The sequence below is a fragment of the Corvus kubaryi genome, unplaced genomic scaffold, assembly GCF_017639235.1.
Source record: "Corvus kubaryi isolate FWS band 111438036 unplaced genomic scaffold, C.kubaryi_AGA036_p1.0 split1-131, whole genome shotgun sequence".
NCBI classification, from domain to species: Eukaryota; Metazoa; Chordata; class Aves; order Passeriformes; family Corvidae; genus Corvus; species Corvus kubaryi.
Window position 1 is genome coordinate 9518484 of NW_024582073.1, and position 23736 is coordinate 9542219.

The 23736-nt window shown below is 39.5% G+C and overlaps 1 protein-coding gene across 1 annotated transcript; it reads right to left on the bottom strand.

Annotated features, from left to right (window-relative positions):
- Nucleotides 1-2336: 2336 nt before the first annotated feature.
- Nucleotides 2337-22779, bottom strand: PGM2 (phosphoglucomutase 2). Its single transcript, XM_042053320.1, has 14 exons — nt 22628-22779; nt 17872-18039; nt 16917-17023; nt 16476-16560; nt 15106-15189; nt 14339-14532; nt 12442-12631; nt 11678-11775; nt 8415-8595; nt 8203-8296; nt 6966-7095; nt 4261-4450; nt 3518-3651; nt 2337-2740 (listed from the first exon to the last, which is right to left on the bottom strand). Exons 1-14 carry the CDS (start codon nt 22697-22699, stop codon nt 2638-2640), a joined length of 1830 nt encoding a protein of 609 aa, XP_041909254.1. The 5' UTR covers nt 22700-22779; the 3' UTR covers nt 2337-2637.
- Between the last annotated feature and the right edge of the window lie 957 nt (nt 22780-23736).

Sequence of the window (23736 nt, forward strand, 5' to 3'; positions counted from 1 at the left end):
TTGCAATACTAACTTCTCTCTTTGCTATACTCTTGCTGCCTTCGTTTCAATTCTTTTTTTCGGTTCTAGATCCTCTTTCTCTGATGCAAGACAAGGTTAGTAAGGACTCTAGCAATAACAAGTTTTACCTTGTAATTCTGAGTTTGTTGCACTTGCTCAAACAGCTTGATAAACTGCTGTGGGTTTGGCTATTTTTTTTTGTCACCTCTCCCCCTGCCCTGAAGTTGTGAACTTCTATCTGGAATAGAGAAGGAAATGGAGCACATAAATTCCTTGACCTTAGGAAGACAGAACGATAAAGATTGGGTCTGTACTGTTTCTGAGGATGCTCTAAAGCCATCCTAAGGATATCTCAGTATACATGAGTGCATTGCAGGTCTCACTTCCAGACTTCTAACATTAGCAAAATCCAAATCCAGGTTTGGCATGTAAAGGTACATGTAAAATATGCCTCTCTAGCCTGTGGAGATGTTAAGATAAATACATAAAAAAATTCAGGACCTGTAATCCTCTGTCTTCAGGCCTTCCCCATGAATTCAGTAAAGTATCCTTTATCATATTCTGTACCAAAAGAAATGCAAACCCTCCCAATAAAAATGAAAGTAAAAGGAATGATGGACTGGTTTTGGTCTGAAGGTCCATTTTAAACATCACTGAGTTCAACTTCCCTACATGAAGCAGGAACACCTTCCACTAGATCAGATTGCTCAAAGCCACATCCAACCTGGCCTTGAACACCTTTCAGGCATCCAACAGCTTTGCTGGGCAACTTGTTCCATGTCTCACCACCCTCAGTATAAAAAAATATTTCCTTGTATCCAATCTAAATCTATCCTCTTTCACTTTAAAACTGTTACCCCTTGTCCTGTCACTACAGTCCCTGGTAAAAAGTATGTTTCTTATAAGCCTCCTTTATATATTAAAAGATCTCATAGCCTCTTCTACAGGCTGAGCAACCCCAGCGCTCTCAGGCTTTTTTCCCAGCACAGGTATTCCAACCCGCTGGCTGTTTTCATGGCCTTCCTCTGGACCTACTCTAACTGGATCACGTAGTTCTTATGCTGGGATGCAGTACTCCAAGGGGGGGTTTCACAAGAGCGGAGTGCAGGGAGAGAATCACCTCTCCTGTCGAAGCCCAAGGCTGCAGACAAAGCTTCTCCAGCCCTGGGTATAGCTCATCAATGCCCAAAGTGAAGGAACTGCCCCAGCCTGCCTCCTGAAGAACCATTCCCCTGTCTATGCCCTCAAGCAAGGGCCAGTATGCCTTCAAGCCAGTAAGAAGCAGATCCTGCGAGACGAGGCGGGGTAGTGCTTTTTATCATGTTCCCCCTTGCTCAACTGGCTCAGGCATGAAAACTCCCCTCAGAAAAGTGGACATTCACATGTAGGCTTGAAGGTATTCATCCCTTCTGATGGGGCATAATTCACTCAACTAGGCTGACTTGACAAGCAGCTGTCATGCAATTAAAAAGTGTCAAAAACCACCAGCCAGAAGCACCCCCAGAATCATTTCTCTCACCACAGGACTGCACATGATCTGCAATGGTACATCAGATTGTGTAAAACTTCCTCTCCTTCCATTCCCCCCCGGGCTGCCTCCCTGTACCCAGCTGCACAACTGCTGCAACCTTCAAGTTGTACCAAAAATAACAACAATAGAGGACTTGAATTCTGGAAGGAATTCATATATAGTAAAGCTTAGAAGTTTCACATTTATAAAAAGTATGTAGCTATGGTTGTGAATATTACTGGTACACTGATACCCAAAACAAGCACTGAAAATGCAGAAAACCCCTATATTAAAGTCAACTGGTAACCTCCAAATAACCCTCTCAGGCTCTGCAAGCACAGAAAAGAACATGCAATAAAATGGAAACTTCTACTCTAAATTAAACATGCAGAGTTATGCACCAAGTCATGGCAGCAAACAGTGTGACAGGCTCCAAAACCAGGCTATGCATTGAACTAATAAAGTTTACTTCAGTGAGGCAACAAAAAGGTGCCGTATGTAGAAATACTATCTTAATGTGTTTGTGGTATTAAAAGGTAGTTTAGTACACTTTGTATCTCTAGCCTGGAATATGATATATAATCCCACAGCAAATTGATATTCAATGAATTTGCTGTGAGTTTCTTGTTTATGTGGGCCAAAATCCCTAAGAAAGATCACTACTTCTGAATAATCTGTCCCAAGTTTGTCAAAGTCTCACCACAGGCTTTAAGGACTGCCTGTTAACCGAAGAACTTGCTTTGCAAATCTAAACCTAGACAAAGTTGCATAGTGTTACCAGATTACATACACACACAAAAGAAAGAAATCACCACAAAACAGGCTGTTTCAGATATCAGAATATTACTTATATTTAATTAAAACAAGTTTTGATTGAAATACATTTACAGTCAACTTTTAGTTCATAAAGCTTTTAGTTCAACTGACTGTTGTTTTTTGGTCCATTAAGGGTAAAGGTACTTTCCTTCCAAAATAAGATACTAGATCCAAGAGTACCCAAAATAACTCTTAAAAGTGGATATCCTTATAGTCAGAGTTCTCAGATGTTTGGTCCTAAAAATCCTTAACTTGTTAGATAACGCATTTCTAGTGCTGCAAAAGCCAATCAAGGTCATAATTTTGCTACTTTACTCAGTCTTCCGTTGAAGTTTGTTTTTTTCTGGTTGAAAGAAGTGTTTTTCAAGAGCATTGACCAATTCATCTAGTTCCTTCTTCAGCTGTTCAACATCACTGGGAAATGAAATTCACACAAACACAGGAAACAGTGAAACAATGGAAAAGCTAAAAAGAACATTTTCAGTGCGAGGAATTTTTAAATCTACTGCATTGCTTTAGACAAGCATTTTCTATTAGTGCTAAAAGTGTATATATTTGATTTCTTATGGTAATGCACTGATGTTCACTTTCAACTGACATGCATGAAGACTATGAAGAAACATAATGCCACAATAAAATCTAAAGCAGAACGGCTTGAGTTCAGAAGATCTTCTATTACTAAAAGTAAGTGATTAGAAGTGTAATTTTTATATTGTAACAGTATTCTTAGATGACTTTTCATCTGTGAAAAAGCGTTAATATCATTGCATAATTTAATAATTACTTATCTTTAAGACTGTATGATTTCCAAGGCTAATAGTCAAGGATATAATTACTAAACATAAAAGGGTTTGAAATATATTAGAACACTTTATATTTGATTAATATTTGATTAAATAATTTTAAAGCAACTATGTATGTAAAAAGGGGGTGAAAATATTTACATTTATTTAAGGCAGAATGCTTTTCCTAATATTGTTTTCACTGAATGCAAAAGTGAGTTCAAAGGAATTTCAGTGACAACAAGAATGTGTCAACAAATTTTGCAGAGTTGAAGCTTTATACAAACACATTTACTAAAATGACTTTAGTAATATTATTTGATCACAGAGAGCCCTTATCTCACTTAAACAATACCAAAAAGCCACACAGCCTCTATTACACCAAATGTACTGTTGTAAGTGACAATACCTGTTTCCAGGGGGTGCGCAAAGTTCAGAATAGTATTTGATCTTTGGTTCTGTCCCACTGGTTCTCATGGTGGCCACTCCTCCATTAGCAAAAGTGAATGTTATCATTTGGCTGCTTTTACTAGTAGGAAGTATCTAGGAATATTAAGAATATTTTTTTTTAAAGCTTGGAAAGAGACCATATATAAACCCATGACTTGATGTCAGATAACATGACAAAAGCATCAGCTAAAATTAAAGTTTAGTTCTGTTTTCTTCAACATTGTGGTCTTGAGACAAGGACAGCCTTTCCCTCAGCCTGGAATCTGGTAGAACTGCGTCACCGCTGGGTAGCTCATGTCAAATCTAGTCAGCTCATACTCTTTAATAGAAGTTGTGCTGTCATGGCATTTCCCAGGAGGAAAGGAAATAGAGCTTGTGGAAAAATATAGAATCCAAAGCCACACCTTAGTAGACAGTTTAACTTGCACTCACAAGAAAATAATGCATATTGCTGTAGCAAGGCAGCAAGATCATCGTATCACCCTTTACAAACTGGAGAGAAAAATACACCACGAAATCTAACAAGAAACCCAACACCCCCCTGCCAGCTTCACTTCCTCTTACCAAGGCAAAGCAATCGTCACCAGTCTAACTTATTATACGACTCAGTATGTAAATATGTTTAGTGTTTCTCCACAGAATGTTTTATGTATGTGTATATACATCACATATGATTTACATGTAATTTAAAAAGATACTTACAGCCTTTTGATCTGGCTGGCTGCTGTCATACCCAGTAGTTAGATCCCTTATTCCAGAAACTTTAAATCTACCGCAGGATTTTGGGTATGTGTTTTTTCCATCAAAATTTCTAAGGTTGTCAAAAAGCTGTTGAATAACTTCAGGATCATGGCAGATGAAATATGAAGCTTTGGTAATATGGAAGCCATATCTGTGAAGACACAACATTACTGAATCCAAGAAGCAATGTTCTAAGGGTTGTACACCAGACACATTATACAACCCTTCCATAAAACAACATTTCGTACTCATGCTCACCCAACTGAAGCATCAGTTCACGCCCTTACAATTTTTAGAAGGTCTAAACAGCTTAATTATCCTATTTTACATACTTTAAAGAAACTTCTGTGCAGATGTCTTTTATTTGTCATGATTAAAACTGAGAAAGTTTACAGCAAAATCAGAAGAAAAAAAGAAAAAGAGCCTTGAAGAGCTCTAAACACCATAGGAAAGGAAGAGATTACATCTAATAGCTTCCTTGAGTGGATTCCAGATGACCTTTACAAAGTAAAACAAATTCTAGACTGCTTTTTTTCAATCACACTTTAATGAAGTGTTTCTACTCTCCCATTAAAGTGCTTCTACTAAACCAAACTGTTATGAATGTTGTCTCTCTACCTCACCTGTTTGCTGCCAGGTAATGTGATGCATCAAATACAAACGACCTGGTAACACCGACTTTTCAAAATAGCATGTTGTTCAAAAACATACAAGCCTCGACTGGTTGTTGAAGTGAGCTCTTGCTACAGATCAAGACTTGATAGATATCCTTGACAGCTGTGACAATCTGAGGGGCAGAACTGCCATTAGTACTAGGATGTTCATGCTAGAAATCTGAAAGGCTTCTTAAATAGGGTCATGTTTATACCTAAATGGACATCTTGAAGGTTAATAGTAGTTAAATTTAGTCTTAAGAATTTAGTAAGGGAATTAACAAAACCTATCCTGTAACTGAAAGAAGCGATAAGCCTACCAGGACTGTGTCCTTTTCCTGATCTGCATTTACTTCGTTGAGACAGATTCCCCTTCTACATTCCCAAAATACAAAATAGAGTTTCTTCTGCTTCAACTGTAACTCACAAAGCAAATCTGACAAAAAAGTATAGTAGTGAGTAGAAAACTGCAATTCCATACTAGCCAGAAACAAAAATCAAATACATACAAAACAACCCCCCAAAACAAGAACCCTCCTTCCAGTTCATTATCAAACATCAGTTTAACAGAGCAGATTTGTATCTTTCTCTAGATCTGTAGCTTTGCCACAAAAAGTGACTATGTGCAGTGACATCTTGCAGACTGCTTTTATGCTAAAGTAGCTCTGAGTCCTCTTCAGTGGCTATGTACACAGCAGCACTGTGGCACAGCTCAATTCCACTCAGTTAAATACTCCGAAGTCAACCTGAAGCAGGTGTTTACTGAATTAGAATTTAAAACTAATAATAAAAAACTCTCAACCCAGAGGTCAAATATTCAATTCTTGAATATGCACTTGCAGCTAGTAGCATTTAAGGGAATTCCCACATCAGATGCTGTATTTGCTGCTCTAGGTATGAATTCCTCTTTCATGCTTTTGTATTACACAATTTATCTATGCAGTGTAAGTAAGCAAGTCTTTGCCACTTGATTCCTTCCTAAAGAGATGATGAAACAAGCATGGCTAGTGCTGGACATAAATGAGAACTCAGAACTGGCAAAACAAGCAGCACAAAGGCTGGAGTTTTCCACGAGTCTCTCTGCAGGTTCCATACTCCCCTGTTAGTGTCTATGACACATGAAGAGCTGGAGAGTACCAAACACCCTGTGCTGCTCTCTCTGTTGAAAAAACAACCCAAAACCTCCACAAAAACCACTCCCTGTCCCATGAAATCCAATAGTCATCTTTGCTATTGATTTCTTTGAACCCATCAAAAAAGAACAAAAGAAAAAGTAGTGCCTCATATTAAAAGCTCTCAGAGGGATACCCAGCTGTATATAGCCAAGAGTAATGGCCAGTCACAGCACTTCTGCATAATCAGCTCAAATCTCATTAATCAGGAGCAGAAAGAGCAAAGGACAACCAAAACTCAACAACAATCATCCATCAAAAAAAAAAAAAAAGACAAAATAATATAATAAAAAGCCTAACTTTAGAGCCAACTAGAATTAATTTAATCACAAGTAGCCCTGCAAGAACAGAAGCAAGCTGGCTTCTATGTATAGCATAAGTAAGCCAGAGCCACTTGGATCCATTCTGCCATCAACATCTTTATGTGTCTGGCTCATTGAAGCAGCAAGAAGCACTACGACCTCTATAGCTCAGCAATACAGCTGGCCAAAAACCTGCCCAATCTTCTGTAAAAGGATCTCAGTGCAGAACTTCCCAAAAGGGAAAAACCATTCAGACAAGCAAACAAAAACACCACAAAGATGCCATTAACTAATAAAGAATTAGTAAGGCAGTTATTATATTTAAAATACCTTAAAACAACACAAAAAGTCAAAAATATATTCATGTCTACAAGGCAGGAACACTTTCTGGAAGATTACTATTAGCACAGAATTGTCTTAATGGTACAATAACCCACAGTTTATTTCTTTATAAACTATAGGTTGCTACTGAGTCCCTATTAATCCCCATATGTGAAACTGAGAAAATCCAAAAAATAAAAAATTAAAATTGAACTCACTCATCATAGACAGCTTTCAGCTGCTGAGACAAAGACAAATTCCTGGTTGCCAAAAAGCTGGCCATCTCCGCAGTTATAACAGCAGCACTGACACCATCTTTGTCCAGAACAGCAGGACAGCACATATACCCTAAACAAAGAACATCAGATATAATTTGACACATTTTTAACAGGAAATAGGATGGGGAGGGAAGGTTAGCCAACATATTTTAAAGGAGAAATGCACATTACCATAGTACAGACATCTTAGAGTCAAACCAAAAGTAGAAAAATTTTATCTTCTAATCAGTGTCAACTTTATTAAGCAAGGTATTTAATGGAATTTGAAGACAGAGATTTGCATTATATCAGTGCCACATGCTCCCAGGTCCTTATGGAGCTTTCTTGAAAGAGAAATGTCACACTGCAGGAACAATTCAAGTACAGCATTGTCTCAGATGCGATTACCTTACACAGTAGTGTAAGGTAACACTGATAATTATCTGTGAAATTAGTCACATTACCTGGTTTTCAGGTACTGAGATACTTAAAAAATAGCATTATAGCTTTACAATTTCCTCCTCATGAATTCCTAACTTTTATTTGTGGCTTTCAACCATGGCTTTCCAGTTTACAAATGTAATTTGGGGTAGTTTTTACTTTATTTTATTCACATTTACACTTAGCTTAAATCTGTCAGGTAAAAAAACTCAACTTCAAGTCTGAAAAATGCATTTGCTTTTTTTTATAAACCAGTTTATGCAGAATTTGCAGTCCAAATCTACACGGCCATGCTACTGTAGATATAAATCCCTAGCTCACAAACTTTGTGCTAAGCAGAGATACAAACGTTTTAACCAGTAGTATCAACTAGCCAAAGAGAAAATTATCTGTCACTCACTGGAAATACACCCATTGTATTGAGGACACCCTTATGTTGCCTTTTTTTTTTTTTTTTTTTTTTTTTTTTTTTTTTTTTTTACATTTTACTTCATTACTGAGACACTAACAGAGCCCTGGCAAAGGTTGCCCAGAGAGGCAGTAGAATCTCCTTCTCTGAAGATATTAAAGAACCATCCGGGGCCAATCCTGTGTGCCCCAGGGTGCCCTGCTTGAGCAGGAAGGTTGGACCAAATGACCTCCAGCAGCCCCTTCCAACCTTACCCATTCTGTGGATTCTCTGCAATTCTGTCATTTTTTGCAGTAGTTCTATTTTCACTATTTTGCAAGATATGAAACACAACATTCTGTTTTTTACCTATAGCCTCTTCAAATGCAAAAAGAACAGCTTTTCCCTGGTCCATGAGCTGTTTGGCACGGTTGCCCATCCACTTGAAACCTGTCAGTGTTTCCTACAGCAGTGAGGAGAAATCAAAGGCATTAAAAAGAAAAGCAGTGTTTTACAAACATATGACACTTAGTAGGAAAGCTAATAAAAGAACATGCAATAATGTGTAGCATATTGCTTACCTCAAAGTGAAAACCTTCCTTTAGTGCAATTGCTCTCAGGATTTTGGAAGAAACAGTACTGGATAGCATGTAGACATCTTTAATGGCATGAGTATCCCTACTGTTATTTTTCCAGCAAGTGAAGATCCACCAGCCTAAAAGAGCTCCTAGTTCATTTCCAGAAAACACTTTCCATTCACCACTAGAGGCAAAGAAATATTAGAAAGTACGTGAACTCAAAGGATAATACAGGGGGAAGAAAATCTATTGGTTCTTCTATAAATGAATATTAAAAAATAAACCCCTGCCTTGGAATTCCAAGTAACAGTAACAAGATATCACATATTCATTATGAACAAAAAAATTCCTCCTCCAAAGCATTCTGAAACTGCTATCTCTCTTCTCCACCATACACATAAGCTTTTGCATTTATCCAAAGATGAAAGTGATATTTCCAACATATTTTAAGTAAAACAAAAATGTTCAGCAGACAAATTATAAACTTAGTGATTAAGACAAGCACAGAGACAAAAATACAATTCTCAAGTGATCAGTATTTTTAGTTGACCTAGTGATAAATACTTTAAATTTAATCACAAATACATCAATTGGTCATTGGGAAGATTGGGGAAAAAGCCTCCAATGGGTAAAAAAGATTAACATTGATGTGTTGCTAGAACAGGAAAAAAAAATGAAGAAGAAAAAGACAAATGTCAAAATTGTCAAAAAAATTCCCAGTCACAAAAGGGGACAAAGACACTACCAAACTGACAAAACCAAGACCTACAGAAACAGTACCTGTTGTGAAAGAGAAGCAGACTCAGTCTCCTGCATTTATTGATGCCAACAGGCACAAAGCAATGCACAGCGGCAACTTAGTGTAAGAGCGCTGAGAGAGTGTGCTCTAGCAGGGGGTTCTGTCAAAGAAGAAGTACAGATACTGTAGAAGCCCATATTAATATTTGATTAGTGTATGAAAAGCTACAGCAGAACTCTGAGAGGACACAGGACTGGAAGTTAGGAGACAACTAAGACTGGCTAAACAACGAGCATAGAGGTAGCAGAATGAGAGCACCACACTCTAACTGGTAACAGATACAATGAACTAACATCCGTCTTCAAGTTTCTGGTAGCTCTAACTTTTCAGACAAAAAGCATGAATGATTTTGCATTCTTGTTTTAACCCATCATGAGTAGCATAATCTGAAGCTTTTTATACCTTGTCCTCAATGCTGAATTGCCAAATGAGGCTGGCACAGAACAAAACCATTGAAATATGAACCTTCCAACTAACACTGGCCAAGATACAGCAGAGGGCCCACAAAAGACCATTCTTATTTTAAAGACAGAGTAACCTCCTTAGTTCATGCTGTGAGGCTAATGAGTTTAAAAGCACCCCAAAACCCCAAAGAAAACACTGCCACTTTTAAGCCTACTATTAGACCAAAAGAGGTTCTCTGTTGAGCAAAAAGGGTATTTGCACTCTCCTTTTACTGGACTTTTGGAATTTGTCTAGCTGATACAGATTCAACTATTTAATTCATCCACAACCACTGAGGACATCTAGTAGACGTCCGTATCATCCCTTGGGTTCCAAAGACTGTTGACATAATTTTACATCCCTCTTCTGGCTCTCATGCACAGGGAATTCATATCTGCTGCCCCAGCAGATTTTTTTTTTCTGCTCCTCCCTGAGCTGAAAACGTTGAAGCTTAGTTTTATTAAGGATTTATAGTTTCTAACTGCTCAGATTAGTTTCTGCTTTATCAAGAAGAAACACCACTATTTGTAGATATGATACCAACTGCTTGAGCTTCAGCTTTCTTTTATTCATCAGATAAAACCATAATACAGAAATGTAAACAATTGTAGAAGTACAGGGTATCAGAGGGCATGAAATAAGGGGACAGCCATATTGAGTCAGAACTATAGGTAACATTTCACAAATATGAACAATTTATGCTGACTGAGCAAGTTTGCCTTTTGAGATCCCCTTCTTTGACAGGGTATGCAAAGATAAATAATGCATATATAGCTGGTTCTTGAAAGGGAGAGTAGAAATGACTACACCAAGAAGTACCAAACAGTGAAAAACCTCAAGATGAAATGCAAATATGTAACATTATGTAAAGAAGTGAAAAACTGAGCAAGAGAAGCACTGTCTTGGGGTGACTTTATGATGTGTATCCTGTATCGTTGTTCTATGCCCAGAAATTAATTTTGTGCCTTTCTATGCCTTTAAACTGAGCCTGAGAGGGGGAAGAGAAAAATAACTGAGCAGAACTTTCAAAGCAGTGTTTCAAGGACACACAGAGATAGAGACAGCTCTGCATTCAGCTGCGGCACGAGCGGGAGGAAGCACCCGGCTTGTTTTTTTCCAGCCAGCTTTCGGCCAGTTTTTTTCAGCTCCTTTTCCTCTGGAGAGTTGAACTTTGTTTTCCTGGGACTCTGATTTTTCCCTCCTTCTCTGCCGGATGGTTTCAACGTCAGAATACATTGGGAGAACTTTCCACTGAGGCTTTGGCCCTGGAGTTGGGCCCACCACCATGTCCCAGCTCCGAGGAGGGGGAAAGAGAGACTACGGAAGGACTCTGAAATTTTCCCGGGTTTCTCTCAGCAGAGTGAGAGGTTTTATTATTATTTAGCATTATTATCCTTTTCCTGTGTGCTTGTTAAATAAATAGTTTTATCTCTTTCACTTTCTCTAGAGGGAAAATTATTTTTTTCCCGAACCTGGTGGGGGCGGGCTGGTTTTAACCTGCCTTCTCTCAGAGAACATATTTCCAAATTTGCCCAAACCGGCACAAGAAGCACAAATCATCTAATGATTAGTAAAATGTTTGGTTTAAAAGAATTTGAGAAAGGAGACACTCATACTAAAGAACAGAGATTATCAGGGAACTATACAGATTCTCCTGAACTCAAGTTATTGTTTAATAAACCTAGTATGAAAGAATGTTTGTCAGTATTATGTGGAAAAATTCTAACAGAAAACCTACCTTTGAAAAGGTATAGCACAGTAACAATGATTCACATGCTTCTGTGCATGCCTGAAGCACAGCAAGTACAGGCTTCTGTATAGTGTCTAATACTGATCATTATTTCATATCCTGCCCCTACTGTGGTCTGCTTCATACAGCCCTCTCACACTTCTGTGTGTTTTCAATCCAAAAAATTGCTCCTGTGACTATTCTTCCTCTGCAACACAGGTAGCAAGAATTCTCCAAATGAGCCTAGCCTTGGAGTAAAAAATGTCAACGGCTTGCATTACTTTATTACCATACCTCTCTTGTTTCTCTGCCACTGCCAGTCGATCAGCATCAGGATCATTTGCTAAAATGATTCTTGCCCCATCTTTTTCAGCCAAAGCAAAAGACAATGTCTGGAAAAGTGGCAAGCAGGACCAGATGAGTATTAATATTCCCAAATAATATTTTCACTTTATAGGTTTTAAGTAATTTTCCCAGTTTATTTTATCTCAAACACCCAAAATCATTATATGTCTCTCAAAAAACCCATAAACTTCTAGCCTGGCAGCAGTAGAACATAGTCAGGACATTTAACTTTACCTACATCATTCCACTTCGGTAGCCCAACTTAAAAGCTACCTAGATTTAACAGGATCTTTCAGTAACAAAGTGTAACAGAAATAGTTGCAGAAACTCCAGCCACCTGTTGGGACCTCTCCTGCCCCCTCCTGGTGTTGGGTCAGCACAAAATAGTAGAAGCCTTCCAAAACCAACTGAGGAGATTTTTATTATTATTTTATTTTTTTAAGTTCACTATCACTTTGTTCTATGTGCAGATCCTGCCCATTCTGTTACAGCACAGAACAAGTTAATTGAAAGTTATAGCTAATTACTACCTGACTGGTTCGAAGAGGGTTATGTCAATGAAAGGATACCAGCTAACTCTTCACTAAATGTAAAGGCTATGGAACAGATTCAAAATAGACCTTCCACCAATATCTACAGCTGTGACTTCTGGCAAAAAGGAAAACACTGAAAGACATCACAACTATAAAAAAAACCAAAACCAAACTATTTACCAGAACACCTTTGCCTTCTTCAGGATTTGGATATTTCACTGTGGGAAAGTCTGGATCAGGATCTTTCTGCTCCGGAACAGCAAAAGGAGGGCTAAGGTCAAATGCCTTGAATGCCAACTGCACAAATTTATGTCCTACGCCATGCACAGAAGTATGAACAAATTTCAGGTTTGTTTCCTTGTTTATGTTCCTGAAATAAAACAGGTTAACAGTAAACTTGGACATGGAAGACTGTTCTGCACAAAACTGACTGTTTGGAAACAGATTCAATTCAGTATTCTGTAGCACTGTTAAAATTACAAATTAAAAGAGGTCATATTTTAAAAGTAATGGCTTGAAAATTGGCTTAGCCTAATTTTTCAACAATATGAGTCACTCTTGGCATCCAATATCCTGGTACGTGCAAATCACCAGAGTAAGAAAAGACAGTGCACTCTACACATCCCAAAGAAGGCGAGTGAAAAACAAATACAACTGACTAAAGAGACTCTTCATCCCCAACTCTAGCATTTAAACCACCCAAAAAGACTGCGAACACAGTGAGTCAACAGCAGCCTGCCCAATTTGAGCACACTCATTTTAAGAAGCACAGCACTGAAACTGTTGGACATACCTAAAATCATGCAAACTCCTAAGGAGACATTTAGTTCCAATTCTGACAAAGCAGTGTAATTTTCCCAGCCTTCTAGTAACTCTGACTGTTTTTAGCAAGAGTAAGAACCTGGTTACTGGTGGTTAAAATTTTGGCATAAAATAAGCAGATCTAAAAGGTTGATACTCATCTAATACATAAATCAATTCTAACTATTAATCACTGTCCTGGGTTGCAGTGTATTCTATTACCATCCCCATCAGCTGTTGAAATCAGGTGGGGCAGTGTTTCCTTGCCTCCTCCCCCCAGACTATCTTGCTGTTAATTGCCCATCATTGTCCTGCCGCCTGACTCAGAGATAACTCCCTCCGGACTATCTTCTGTTAATGAGCCTAATCAACACTTTGCCTCATGACTCGTTACCCCATTGTGAGATGCTCCACCCAGAGGGAGGAACCAAGCATCCCATCGTGGATATAATCTGGGACTCTGACCACCAGAGACATGGGCTTCCCACTGGATTTCCAGAGGAGAGGAGCTACACAGCCACCACTGGACTTCCTGAGGAAGAGCAGACTGTTTTACTACAGGATCACTGCTTCAGAGGACTGCAGCCACCATTCTACCAGACTGCTACCACCACCCTGCCTAACAGGGTGTCAGGTTGTACCTTGACTCTGTCAGTTTGACAGTGTTTTCTTTTACCTTTTTTTTTCCCCTTTTCTTTAATTTCCATTAAATTGTTATTCTGACTTGGTGCCTCCCACTGGTTTGTTTTCAAACTAGTACAATCACCAAGAGGAACATCCACTTCATTTTGCTAAGTAAAGATTTTACTGAGGAAGTGACAGGAATAGGCTGTTGTAAGGCACCCAAGGCTACCAGGAGCACAAGCAGAGCTGGAATGACAGAGCAAGACCTCCTTTGTCCAGAACTGGCTTAACAACCTGGTTCACTGTCTCTCAGAATCTTGTTTTAAGGCTGGTGGGCTGTCCATGTCAGCTCACCTCCAGCAGCATGAGATAGCCCCAGTCTTGCTGTGGCACTTGGCTGATACATGCCATGAAAATACAGGGAGATGATACCATCAGAAATTTGCTCACTTTGCTGGGTTAGACTTCTGCCAGGACAGCTTTATGAACTGGCTTACTACACTACTACACAGCTGCCAGTGCTACCACAAAAGATGTCAAAAAGGCACAGGCAGAACTGGGTCATGGCAGGATCATTTCCATCAATTTAAACTGCCCTGCTAACATACCCGATGGAATATCCTGTTTTCTTAAAGGAATTAACACCAGTCACCTGTAAAAGCACTGTTTCTGTATGTCTTTGAAATACTCCTTATTGACCATTGCATATGGATCATGAAGTAGTGGGCTGCTGTCAATCAGTTTTTCATCCCAAGCCTGAGGCCATGGTTCTTGGTTCTCCTCAATAGCCTGAGAAATTCCTTTGTCATGAGGGGAAATGATCTGAGCACCATTTTCCCAGTAAACCTAAACAAGAAATAGGGTAAGTGAGTATTTGATCATTAATCTTGTAAGATAGTTTTGTTATGTTTTTTGTTGGTTAAGGTGCAGTACATTCAGTAGAGTATTACAGTAAATTAGGCTTAGGTATACCCAAAGTATTCTGTTCATATTCTCAGTGTTTCTTCTCACATCCCATTTTTATTCTATTAAAAAAAAGCAGTTTAATTTTATCGAAATATATCAAGATCCATAATGAAACACAAAACAAGGCCCAGTCGTTTATTGAGAAAACTTCCATTTTTGTATTTTGGAAACAGTCTGCATGCGACTGAATGACTGGTGCACAGGCAATTCAGCTGTGATTTCTTCAGCAGCTAGCAGATTACAAAGGCATTACTTCCTGCTTTCTAGAGCAAAGATTTTAATTACATTATTAGTTTGACATGATACTAGCTTTAAATACATAGAAGAGATAAGCAAGATAGAGAGATTAGTAATTAATTTAGTCTATAGCATGATAGGAACTATATACAATTGCATTAGTTTCTCTACATGGAAAAAAAAAAAAGAGACAGAAAATAGATCATATTGGAATACCTTGTAACCATTGTCTTGTTTTGGATTATGGGAAGCAGTAACCATAATTCCAGCACAAAGCTTCAGATGAGTTACTGTGTATGGCTGTAAAAAGAGAAAGTTACCTGAAGCAGAATGCACAACATATTACATATTATTTCTTCTCATGTATATATAATACTTCCATAGTGCTGAATGAAAAGAAAGTCAGGATGTGATTCCTACAAAGGCTTCCTAAAGGAGAAGCTAAACAGTACTTGGTCCACTAGACTCCACGTGGCACAACTTTAGCTCTTGTTTTTTCTCGTGCATTTTTCCATTTATACGTTACTAATGTTGTTCCAGATGCTTTGTGAATCTCTACGGTAGTGTGTTTCTAGAAGGAAGGCAGATGCATGTCTTGCTTACTGTAGAATGACTTCAGGTACCTGAGGCCTTAGAGGGTGCCAAGTCTGTTGGGGTAATGACAGAAGTCTGCATGGAGCAGAGAACTACAACTCAAGCAGTCTCATCCATACTGTCTTTTGGGAGCAGCCTGGGGAGCAACTACTCCATTGGGGCTCAGAAGAGTATTGTTTTGGAGAAAGCTTTTAAAAATTAGCTCAAGACAGATGGAGTGAATTAAAAATAAAGCATTATTCATGAACACAGGTCCAATTTTTGTTTACTCCTGGCTCTTTATTTAATAGTGAAATGCAATCAGCTGCAGTTCTTGCAACACCACTTTAAGCTGCACTATGAAGAATTTGACCCTAAATCTACAAAAAATTATATCAGTATACGAATGCTATGTAGAAAGTTTTTATACCACTATGTTTTGTTTGCAATGGTCACTGGAGAAACTGGTACAGGGGGAAATTACTGCTTTTAGTACAAGGGCCAAGTGCAGGTCTTTTCTGTATTGCTCTGGAGACACCTGGTGTTCTGATGGGGGCATCAGAACACAATCCAACATCCCTTCTGGCAAAACATCACTGCACTCCAACAACTTGCTATTAGAATTCCATACCCGCCCTTGCCCCTCCTCCCCTCAAGAAAAAAAAAAAAAAGGTCAAAGTCCAGCCAAATCACAGAACCAAACGTGAGTGTATGTTTCAGACTTCACAGCAATCTAGACATGATGAGATGCTTCCTGCAAGATGCCTGCCTGAAAACAGGAATAAATAGAACTGCATCCCACTGTCCTGACATTCCACATTCTCCCTTCTTTTGCTATGGATGTTGTAAACCAAACATAGCTAAATAAGTACGAGACTAACTGCAGGAAGAGCTTAAAAAGTAGGAACTGGTTTGCATAGTTATTCTTAATTTAAGTAATACAAGGTATCGGACAGAATTTGTGTATATATAAAGCAGATATAGTACATAAAAAATACAATAGAAAAACCTACCACAAAAGGAGTTGGTACTATATCAGAGAATAGATAAACTGGAACTCCCTGACTGATGAAGGTATTGGCAGCAAGTCTTGCAAACCTAAATAGGAAGAAAAGATACCCAGGGAATATATTAATTTTCTTACCAATTAGTTTCCTAGAATTCACAGCTTCTCCTCCTACCCTAATGCAATTACAAAATTCCAACAACCAACACCTACACTTATCAATATATCTCAATTATTATACAGACACAATTTAAATGTGTTCCCTCACTATTCCCAACAGATAAAGCACAACTCTAAGAACTGCTTTGGCATTACCAAAATGTAAAAGTACTGTAAATCCCACACATTATTCACTTTACAGAAAGAAAACACAGTTGAAGTAGATATAAAGCCATAATGTATTACACAAGGCATCTACAAAATACTAAATACAAAACCTAAGAAGTACCTTTTGCTACTACCTCCACTGGAAAGATGAGCACGAGCATCAAATCCAATCACAACTCCTCTCTTTTTCAGGTCACTGAAATTCTTCTCAAGGTATCTGCAAAATCCCTGAAAACAACAACAAATCCACCTCATTAACCTGATCCTGATGTTTAATTTATCATAGCATTAAGATAATTGCTAAGATGCTGATGTCTTAGGAAGCTCAGCACATATAGCATCTCACTGAACTGCTCTGGGATTCAGCTTGTCCAGGACCAATAGACACCACGAAATACCAGAAACCTTCAAATCAATACTGCAAACCTGGACAGCACCTAAGTATTTTCTAAAATATCAGAACCAACTCCAAAAAGCAACTGGTAACACAGTTAGTCTGAACTGCAGGTTTTGAGAAATGATTCAGCTGCCTTAGGTCTCACATGAGGAAGAGAACAGCTGGCCAGTGTTTCAAGTTTTTAATCGAATCTCACCCTTAATAATGACATCTCTTCAGCACATGATACATCAACACTCCAGGTTGCAGTAATTCAAGGTTCTGGGTTTTTTCCCCAAGTAGATCTACTTTAGGATCTATGTATGTATACATACCCTCACTGCCTTTATATAAATCCATGTTCAACACACACAAAGCTTAGTCAAATGTTGGCTACCTTTGGGGTTTTTTTGTAGTTGTTACAACAGCACTGTTACACTTGAGCTTAACTGCAGCTGTGTGTAAATTAAATTGCAAATCAAATATGGAAAGTAACTTCTTTTAATGGTTTAATAGCTCCTCTCTGCTTGTTTTCAGCGATCAGCACTCAGCTAATAATTGTAATTTAAATTACTTCTGAAAACTGGAAGAATAGGAGACAACTTATATTTCCACTGACTACTCATTTGCTTGCCATACATGAGGCTCTTCCATTCATATACACAACCAGTTAAGTGAGATAAAGTGCTGAACACAATACCTGAGTTGTCTGGATAATAGTCAAGTCATTCATGTGGGAAATCCCTGCTCCCATGGCAGCTCTGAGCCCTGCTGTGCCAAACTCCATCCGTGAGCCAAAGTATTTCTGCAGTTCTCCGGCATTTCCTTCCGCAAGCAGTTGTTTCACGATTGCGTAAGTTTTTGGATTCTGTTGATACAAAATTCAGTTATTCTAAATGAGGTTTTGTTTCACAGAACTGATTTTTTGTCCCAGCCCCTGGGTTTCAGGGTCAAAACATGGCACACAACTTCAAGAACACCAGAACTCCTGCTGTCTTCTTAATTTTAAATCAATACAATCTCAAGTATTACTTATTTTAGATTTATCCCCTGAAGTGAACATGCTACTTTGACAACCGTGTGTGTATATATATACATATATATATATCTAACACAATTTGGGACATTAAAAGATTTCCAAGATGTCTATTTTAATGTTTTCTATTTTTAAAAACAAAACAAACAAAAAGCAGCACATTCACAGTTCAGAGAATTTTTCCTCATCACAACACAATAATTACACTAAACATTTAAGAAAGTAAGTTAAGCTGATAATTAAGAAATATTTGTTATTTCTATAAAACTATATGTAGAGTTTAAAACAAATTAAATCATAACCTTGTCCCAAGACTGGCTAGCACCAGAGGCAGCAGCAAAACTAAGCAGACTGGGTAGAAGAATTTCCAACATATTTACAGGTAATGCTTGTAAAAATAAGTGCAACCCCAGCATGAAAGCCTAGAAACTACAGCCAAACTCTTAAATAAAATGACTGGAGAGTGGCAACAAAAGGGCCATGTCAGACTGCTTGAGAACAGCAAGGAGTTTCTAACTTTCCACTGTTTTACTTGGTATATTGCTTCCACAGACTCTCTATTGTTACTCACTCTTTATTTCCAGTCTTAAGGAATTAGCAAAGTCCTGGATGCCTCAACTTCTCAATGTTAATAACATGAGACTTGTGAAGTTCAGTATTTGATTTCTTGAGAACTGATAGCCAAGAGGACAGATGGCAGGTGGCAGACCCCTGACAACAGGATTATCTGGAGAGGCCGCATGTTACTCACTGCTTGAGTACACACACACACTTTACTCTGGAGTACAAAGACTATTATTTCCAAAGGGACACAAACTTTGATTTCTAGGCAATCAAATGACCTCATAAAAGTCAAAGACTTTACTATTTCCTGGATGACCTAGGTATGCTTACAGCAAGGGAAAGCATATCAGGCAAAAAGGAATAAAAAAAATTAAATGTAAACCCAGGTATCTTCTGCAGCTTCAGAAAATGCTGCAGAACACATAGAATAGTAGGCGTTGTGAGCAAGTTTCCACACAAAGGTATAAGCATTCTGCACATCAAACTGAGACCAGAGTCGGGATGCCCTAACCACTGACCTGTGCACCCACTGCCGCAGGACAAACAACATCGTTTAAATAAATACTTAAAAAGCTAAGAGCCTCTGGTGCTAATGAGCAAACTGCAGAATGCAGAATAAACTAAAGAATTTTTAAAAAAAGAAAACCGACTTCTTGAGTGCAATAAACAATTAGGTACCCCAGAACTACTGATTTCCAGTGCACAAATTACCAATTTACCAGTCCAAGAATATGGTAACTGACATTTCCTTGTAGGTGGCTTGACACAATTATCTATTATTATTGAGTAATTATACTCTACAAGAATAAATATAATTCTATGTTGTTATAGAATATATAGGGCAGCATAACTATTCTGAGTTTAGGCTGTTTACAAGTTGATGTCAGGTTTTTGCTTTAACATCAGGCCTCTGACTCATAGGTAAAGCCTGAATGACACTATTTGCATCCAGTTTTGTACAGTGCCTAGTCACCTTTTCATTCCCCTGCAGGAGCTTTGTGCACGAGTCATCTCTTAATACTGAAATGGGCATGTTTTCAGGTAGATACTACACACATTTCTACAGGTGTTTGACAGACTAGAAGCTGTAATGCCAATGCTGAAGGACACCAGAAGCATCCTGCAGCTCTCACAGCCAAGGAGTTTTTTGTTTGTTGTTGTTACGGGAATTTCCCAGGTTTGGGATCTACTGTGAAACTAGAGGATCCTCCAGTTTTTTAAGTCTGGTTAAATGTACATGTCCAGGTGGCTGCCCAAGTCTTAAGAGCTTCAGTTCATATAGTTTGCTAAAGAAAACTTGATTGCGTTAATTTAGTTGTTTGGGCTGTTCCCCACTGCCTGCCTCCACCCCACACCAAGCAATGGTAAAAACCAGGCCAAGTCTGTTCAATATGGCAGAAGGATTTTTCCAGAACTACTTTTATAATTTTTTATGGCTATATTCTCCTAAGAATCTGCCTATTTATTTTTTTTTTTTTCGGTGGAGAATGTTACGATGCCATTGTATGCAGCTAAGTAAAAAAATAATCTTGGTTTTGGCTTTTTTTCCTGCTTAAACAAACTCTTCACAGCATCTCTACCAAAGAGGGATCACATTGTATCTGAAGGATGAAGTGCTGGTTATTTCCTTTCTCATTGAATCTCTCAGGTTATGCTTTTTCTACTCTCAAATTAAACCAGATGTGAGTACCATTTTCTGTGAATACAGTGACAGGTGATTTAATACCAAGTTAATATCCACTAGAGCAATTAGCTTGAACATCACCTGGTAACGCTCGAGTTATTTACTTTAATCTACACTACAGGAAGGCCCAAAGAGGTATCAACAGTAGCGGAGTCTCCACAAGGTTTTAGAGTAGAGGAAAAACTTCTGACTAAACAGATTTTATTTTTACTAAAACCAGAAACTACCTTCCCTTCACAATTCTATGACTGATAATAGGAAGAAAGAAAAATATGCTATTACTGTAATGAACAGAGTGATGCAAACAGCCTGGTAACAACCACAGTAATTGTCATGTAGGTAGGAACTTCCAGTTAGGTCAGCAGGACCACCATCAGCCATAAGGGCTTGCTCTTGCAAACGATTATTTTGTAAGAAACATGGGGCTTATCATCATTAAATATTAACCTATCTCTGCATGACAAAAAGGAACCTTTTTTTTTTGTATCAGAGTAAATGGACAAGGGTTATATCTGACTCCTCTGTTGCTCAATACAAGCATGTAACAGCTCCCTGAGAAATTAAAATACCTCATCGTTTTTGAGCAATCAGCAATGGGTATTGCACACCGGTCAATTATGACTGAGTCAAAGATGCAAGTGTTCACAGAGGGCTAAACTTTCAAAAGTAAAGATGCTATAAGGGATTCTGCATTAGATTTTCAGAGGGTTTAACAAAATAATCAGAATAACCAGTTGAAAAGTAAATTATTACACAGAAGACAGGAATATAACTAATTCTGGTCAGGGAAGTTATGCAAATAAGAGGCTCTTTAAAACCAAACTGTTTTCTCAAAACCAATTAAACTGGGGAAAAAAATGCAAAAGCTCATTGTCATTTGATGTGATGCATTAGCATTTCTGAAAAGAGAACTACTTTGGCACTGCTCTATCATTAATAAAACCAGAGCTTGGGTAACTGGTCAGTGAAACAGCTGAATGACCTTTAATGAAGAATCCCAACAAGTTTGAGGTGCTTCTAATGATGTCCTTCAGAACCTGGAAAGAACACTAAAAAAATAATTATTGTAAGTTTCCACTGATATTTTTGAAATAAGCAGAAGAGGCCTTACCAAACAGGTATGTGTGCTGCACTAAACTTAGAGAGCACTGTAGAGTGCTGAGCCCAGGGGAGTCCCATTAGTGACTGAAGGTGGCAATGGCCAGTGTGTTCCAACAAGCCCAAATGAAAAAATTATGTGAATAGGGACATAAAAAATGCAAACCAAATACGCCAACAGAGGCCTGCATCTCAGTGGGATTTGCAGCAGCAAGCGACTACATGAGCATTTCCAGCACACCACTATGGCAAGATATTTCTTTAGATATGTGGAAAACAGAAACACACGGAAGATTTTACTTCTGCATATAGTGCTATCAAGACCAAAACTCAAGACAAAGTCTCAACAGGAAAGGAAATAATACATGCTAAATACTCCTAAGCAATAGCAGAAAAAGGGAGAAAAAATACAAACCCAGAAAATACTGAAGATTCAGGAGCTATTTTATAAACAGTGAAGATCACAAAGCACTGGGTTGCACCGGAAAAAGCCAGGACTGACAGCTTCTGGATTTCCTAGTGTTTTTGAAGTGAGCCCACGTCTTTTGGAATCAACATTTCAGTAAACAAAAATGTGAAGGTACCAGGAGGTTTTTAACACTGAGAGACAGGTAACACAGCAATGTACGCTGGTCTTTAGTAACTTAAGTCTATCAACTGCCCTGCGACTGAAGCGGTTCGGAACAATACAGGCCCTTTTGAAAAAGCCAGTACAGCTAAAAGGCAGACGGAGAGACCAGCCGAGGGGGTTTCTAAATGAAAGCGGCGGCTGCTGCGGCAGGTGACGGAGCCGCGGCACCCGGCGGGGGCGGCAGCAGAGGGCGGCCCCGCAGCCCCACCTACGCCGGCCGCTCGGCGGGGCGGGAGGGGATCGATGGAGGGGTGGAAGGAGAGCACCCCTTTGTCAGAGAGCTCTGAAAGCAGAGCCAAAGGAGCAAACAGGTGCTTGTACCGCACCCCAAACCGGCACAACGCAATAGCCGGGCGTCACCCCGTGCCACCTGACCCTTCTCCAGCCTGCGCCCCCACCACCCCCCACCGAGCCCCTGCCTGGCCGGAGCCGCCGCCCCTCACCTTATCCCAGAGCAGCCACTGTTCGGCCGCGCGGCGGAGCGCAGCATCTCCCGCGGAGCCCCGCGCTGCCATCGCGCTGCCACCCGAGCCTCCGCCGCTCTGCTCCTTCCCTCTTCCGGAGCGCGGCCGCTCCGCTCCGCCCGCCGGACCTCCCCACCTCCGCCCCGCCCGCCTGCCCTGGCCGGGGTCAGGGTCGGGGCTGGGGCCACGGCCGGGTAGGGCGGCCCCGCCCGCCCGCGGGGCCGCGGTCGGGGCCCTCGCTTAGAGTGTTGTCATTCAGCGCCAGAGGTGTGGCGGGGGCTGCTTAGCCGCCAGTGGCCCTGCCCGAGGCGAAGGCGAGTGCACAGCCCCCGGCGGGGCTGCGGCTGCCGGCCCGGGGCAGCCCCGGGGAGAGACCCGGGCGGCCCCTGGCCCCGGCCCCCGCACTGCGCCGGGCGGAGGAGGAGCATTCCCAAATAACAGCGGGAAAATGCGGTGAACTGCACAGCCGCCTTCTCCGCAGCATGGCTGGCGGAAGAAAGTAGCGCTGTTGTTAGACGTGTCACTTGCCACGGGCACTGGACAAAGGCGACTGAGATTCCTTTTTTTAAACTCAAGATAAATGAAGGATGAGCTCGGGAGCACTTTGATTTGGGATAAAAATTATAACTAGATGATACTTAAGGTCCTTTCTAACCCAAAAAGTTCTATGATTTTCTGATAAATTTTCATAGAAATAATGACTTGTACAGATATTTGAAAACTTTTCAAAGTTTATTAGTACATTACTAGAATGCATGTGAACAAGAGAAATGCTACACATCACTTGCAAGAATGTTAATACACATCCTGATACTCACTACTGATCAGTAAAATAATTGTTAGGATACCCTTTTGAAAAAACTCTAAGATGAAAGATCAGTGGAACCAAAGAATAAGAAAATCAGACAAAAATTATGTTGTGTGGCTGCTTTTGGAATCATCGGTTTTCCTATCATTTTGATAATGGTCATTTAACCCAGCTCCTCTGGCCTCTGCACCTCTATGGCTGAACACAAATCTGACCTCAAATGCGAAATTAAAAAAAAAAAAAAAAGGTAACTGAATTTCACTCAGGAAAATTGACTGTG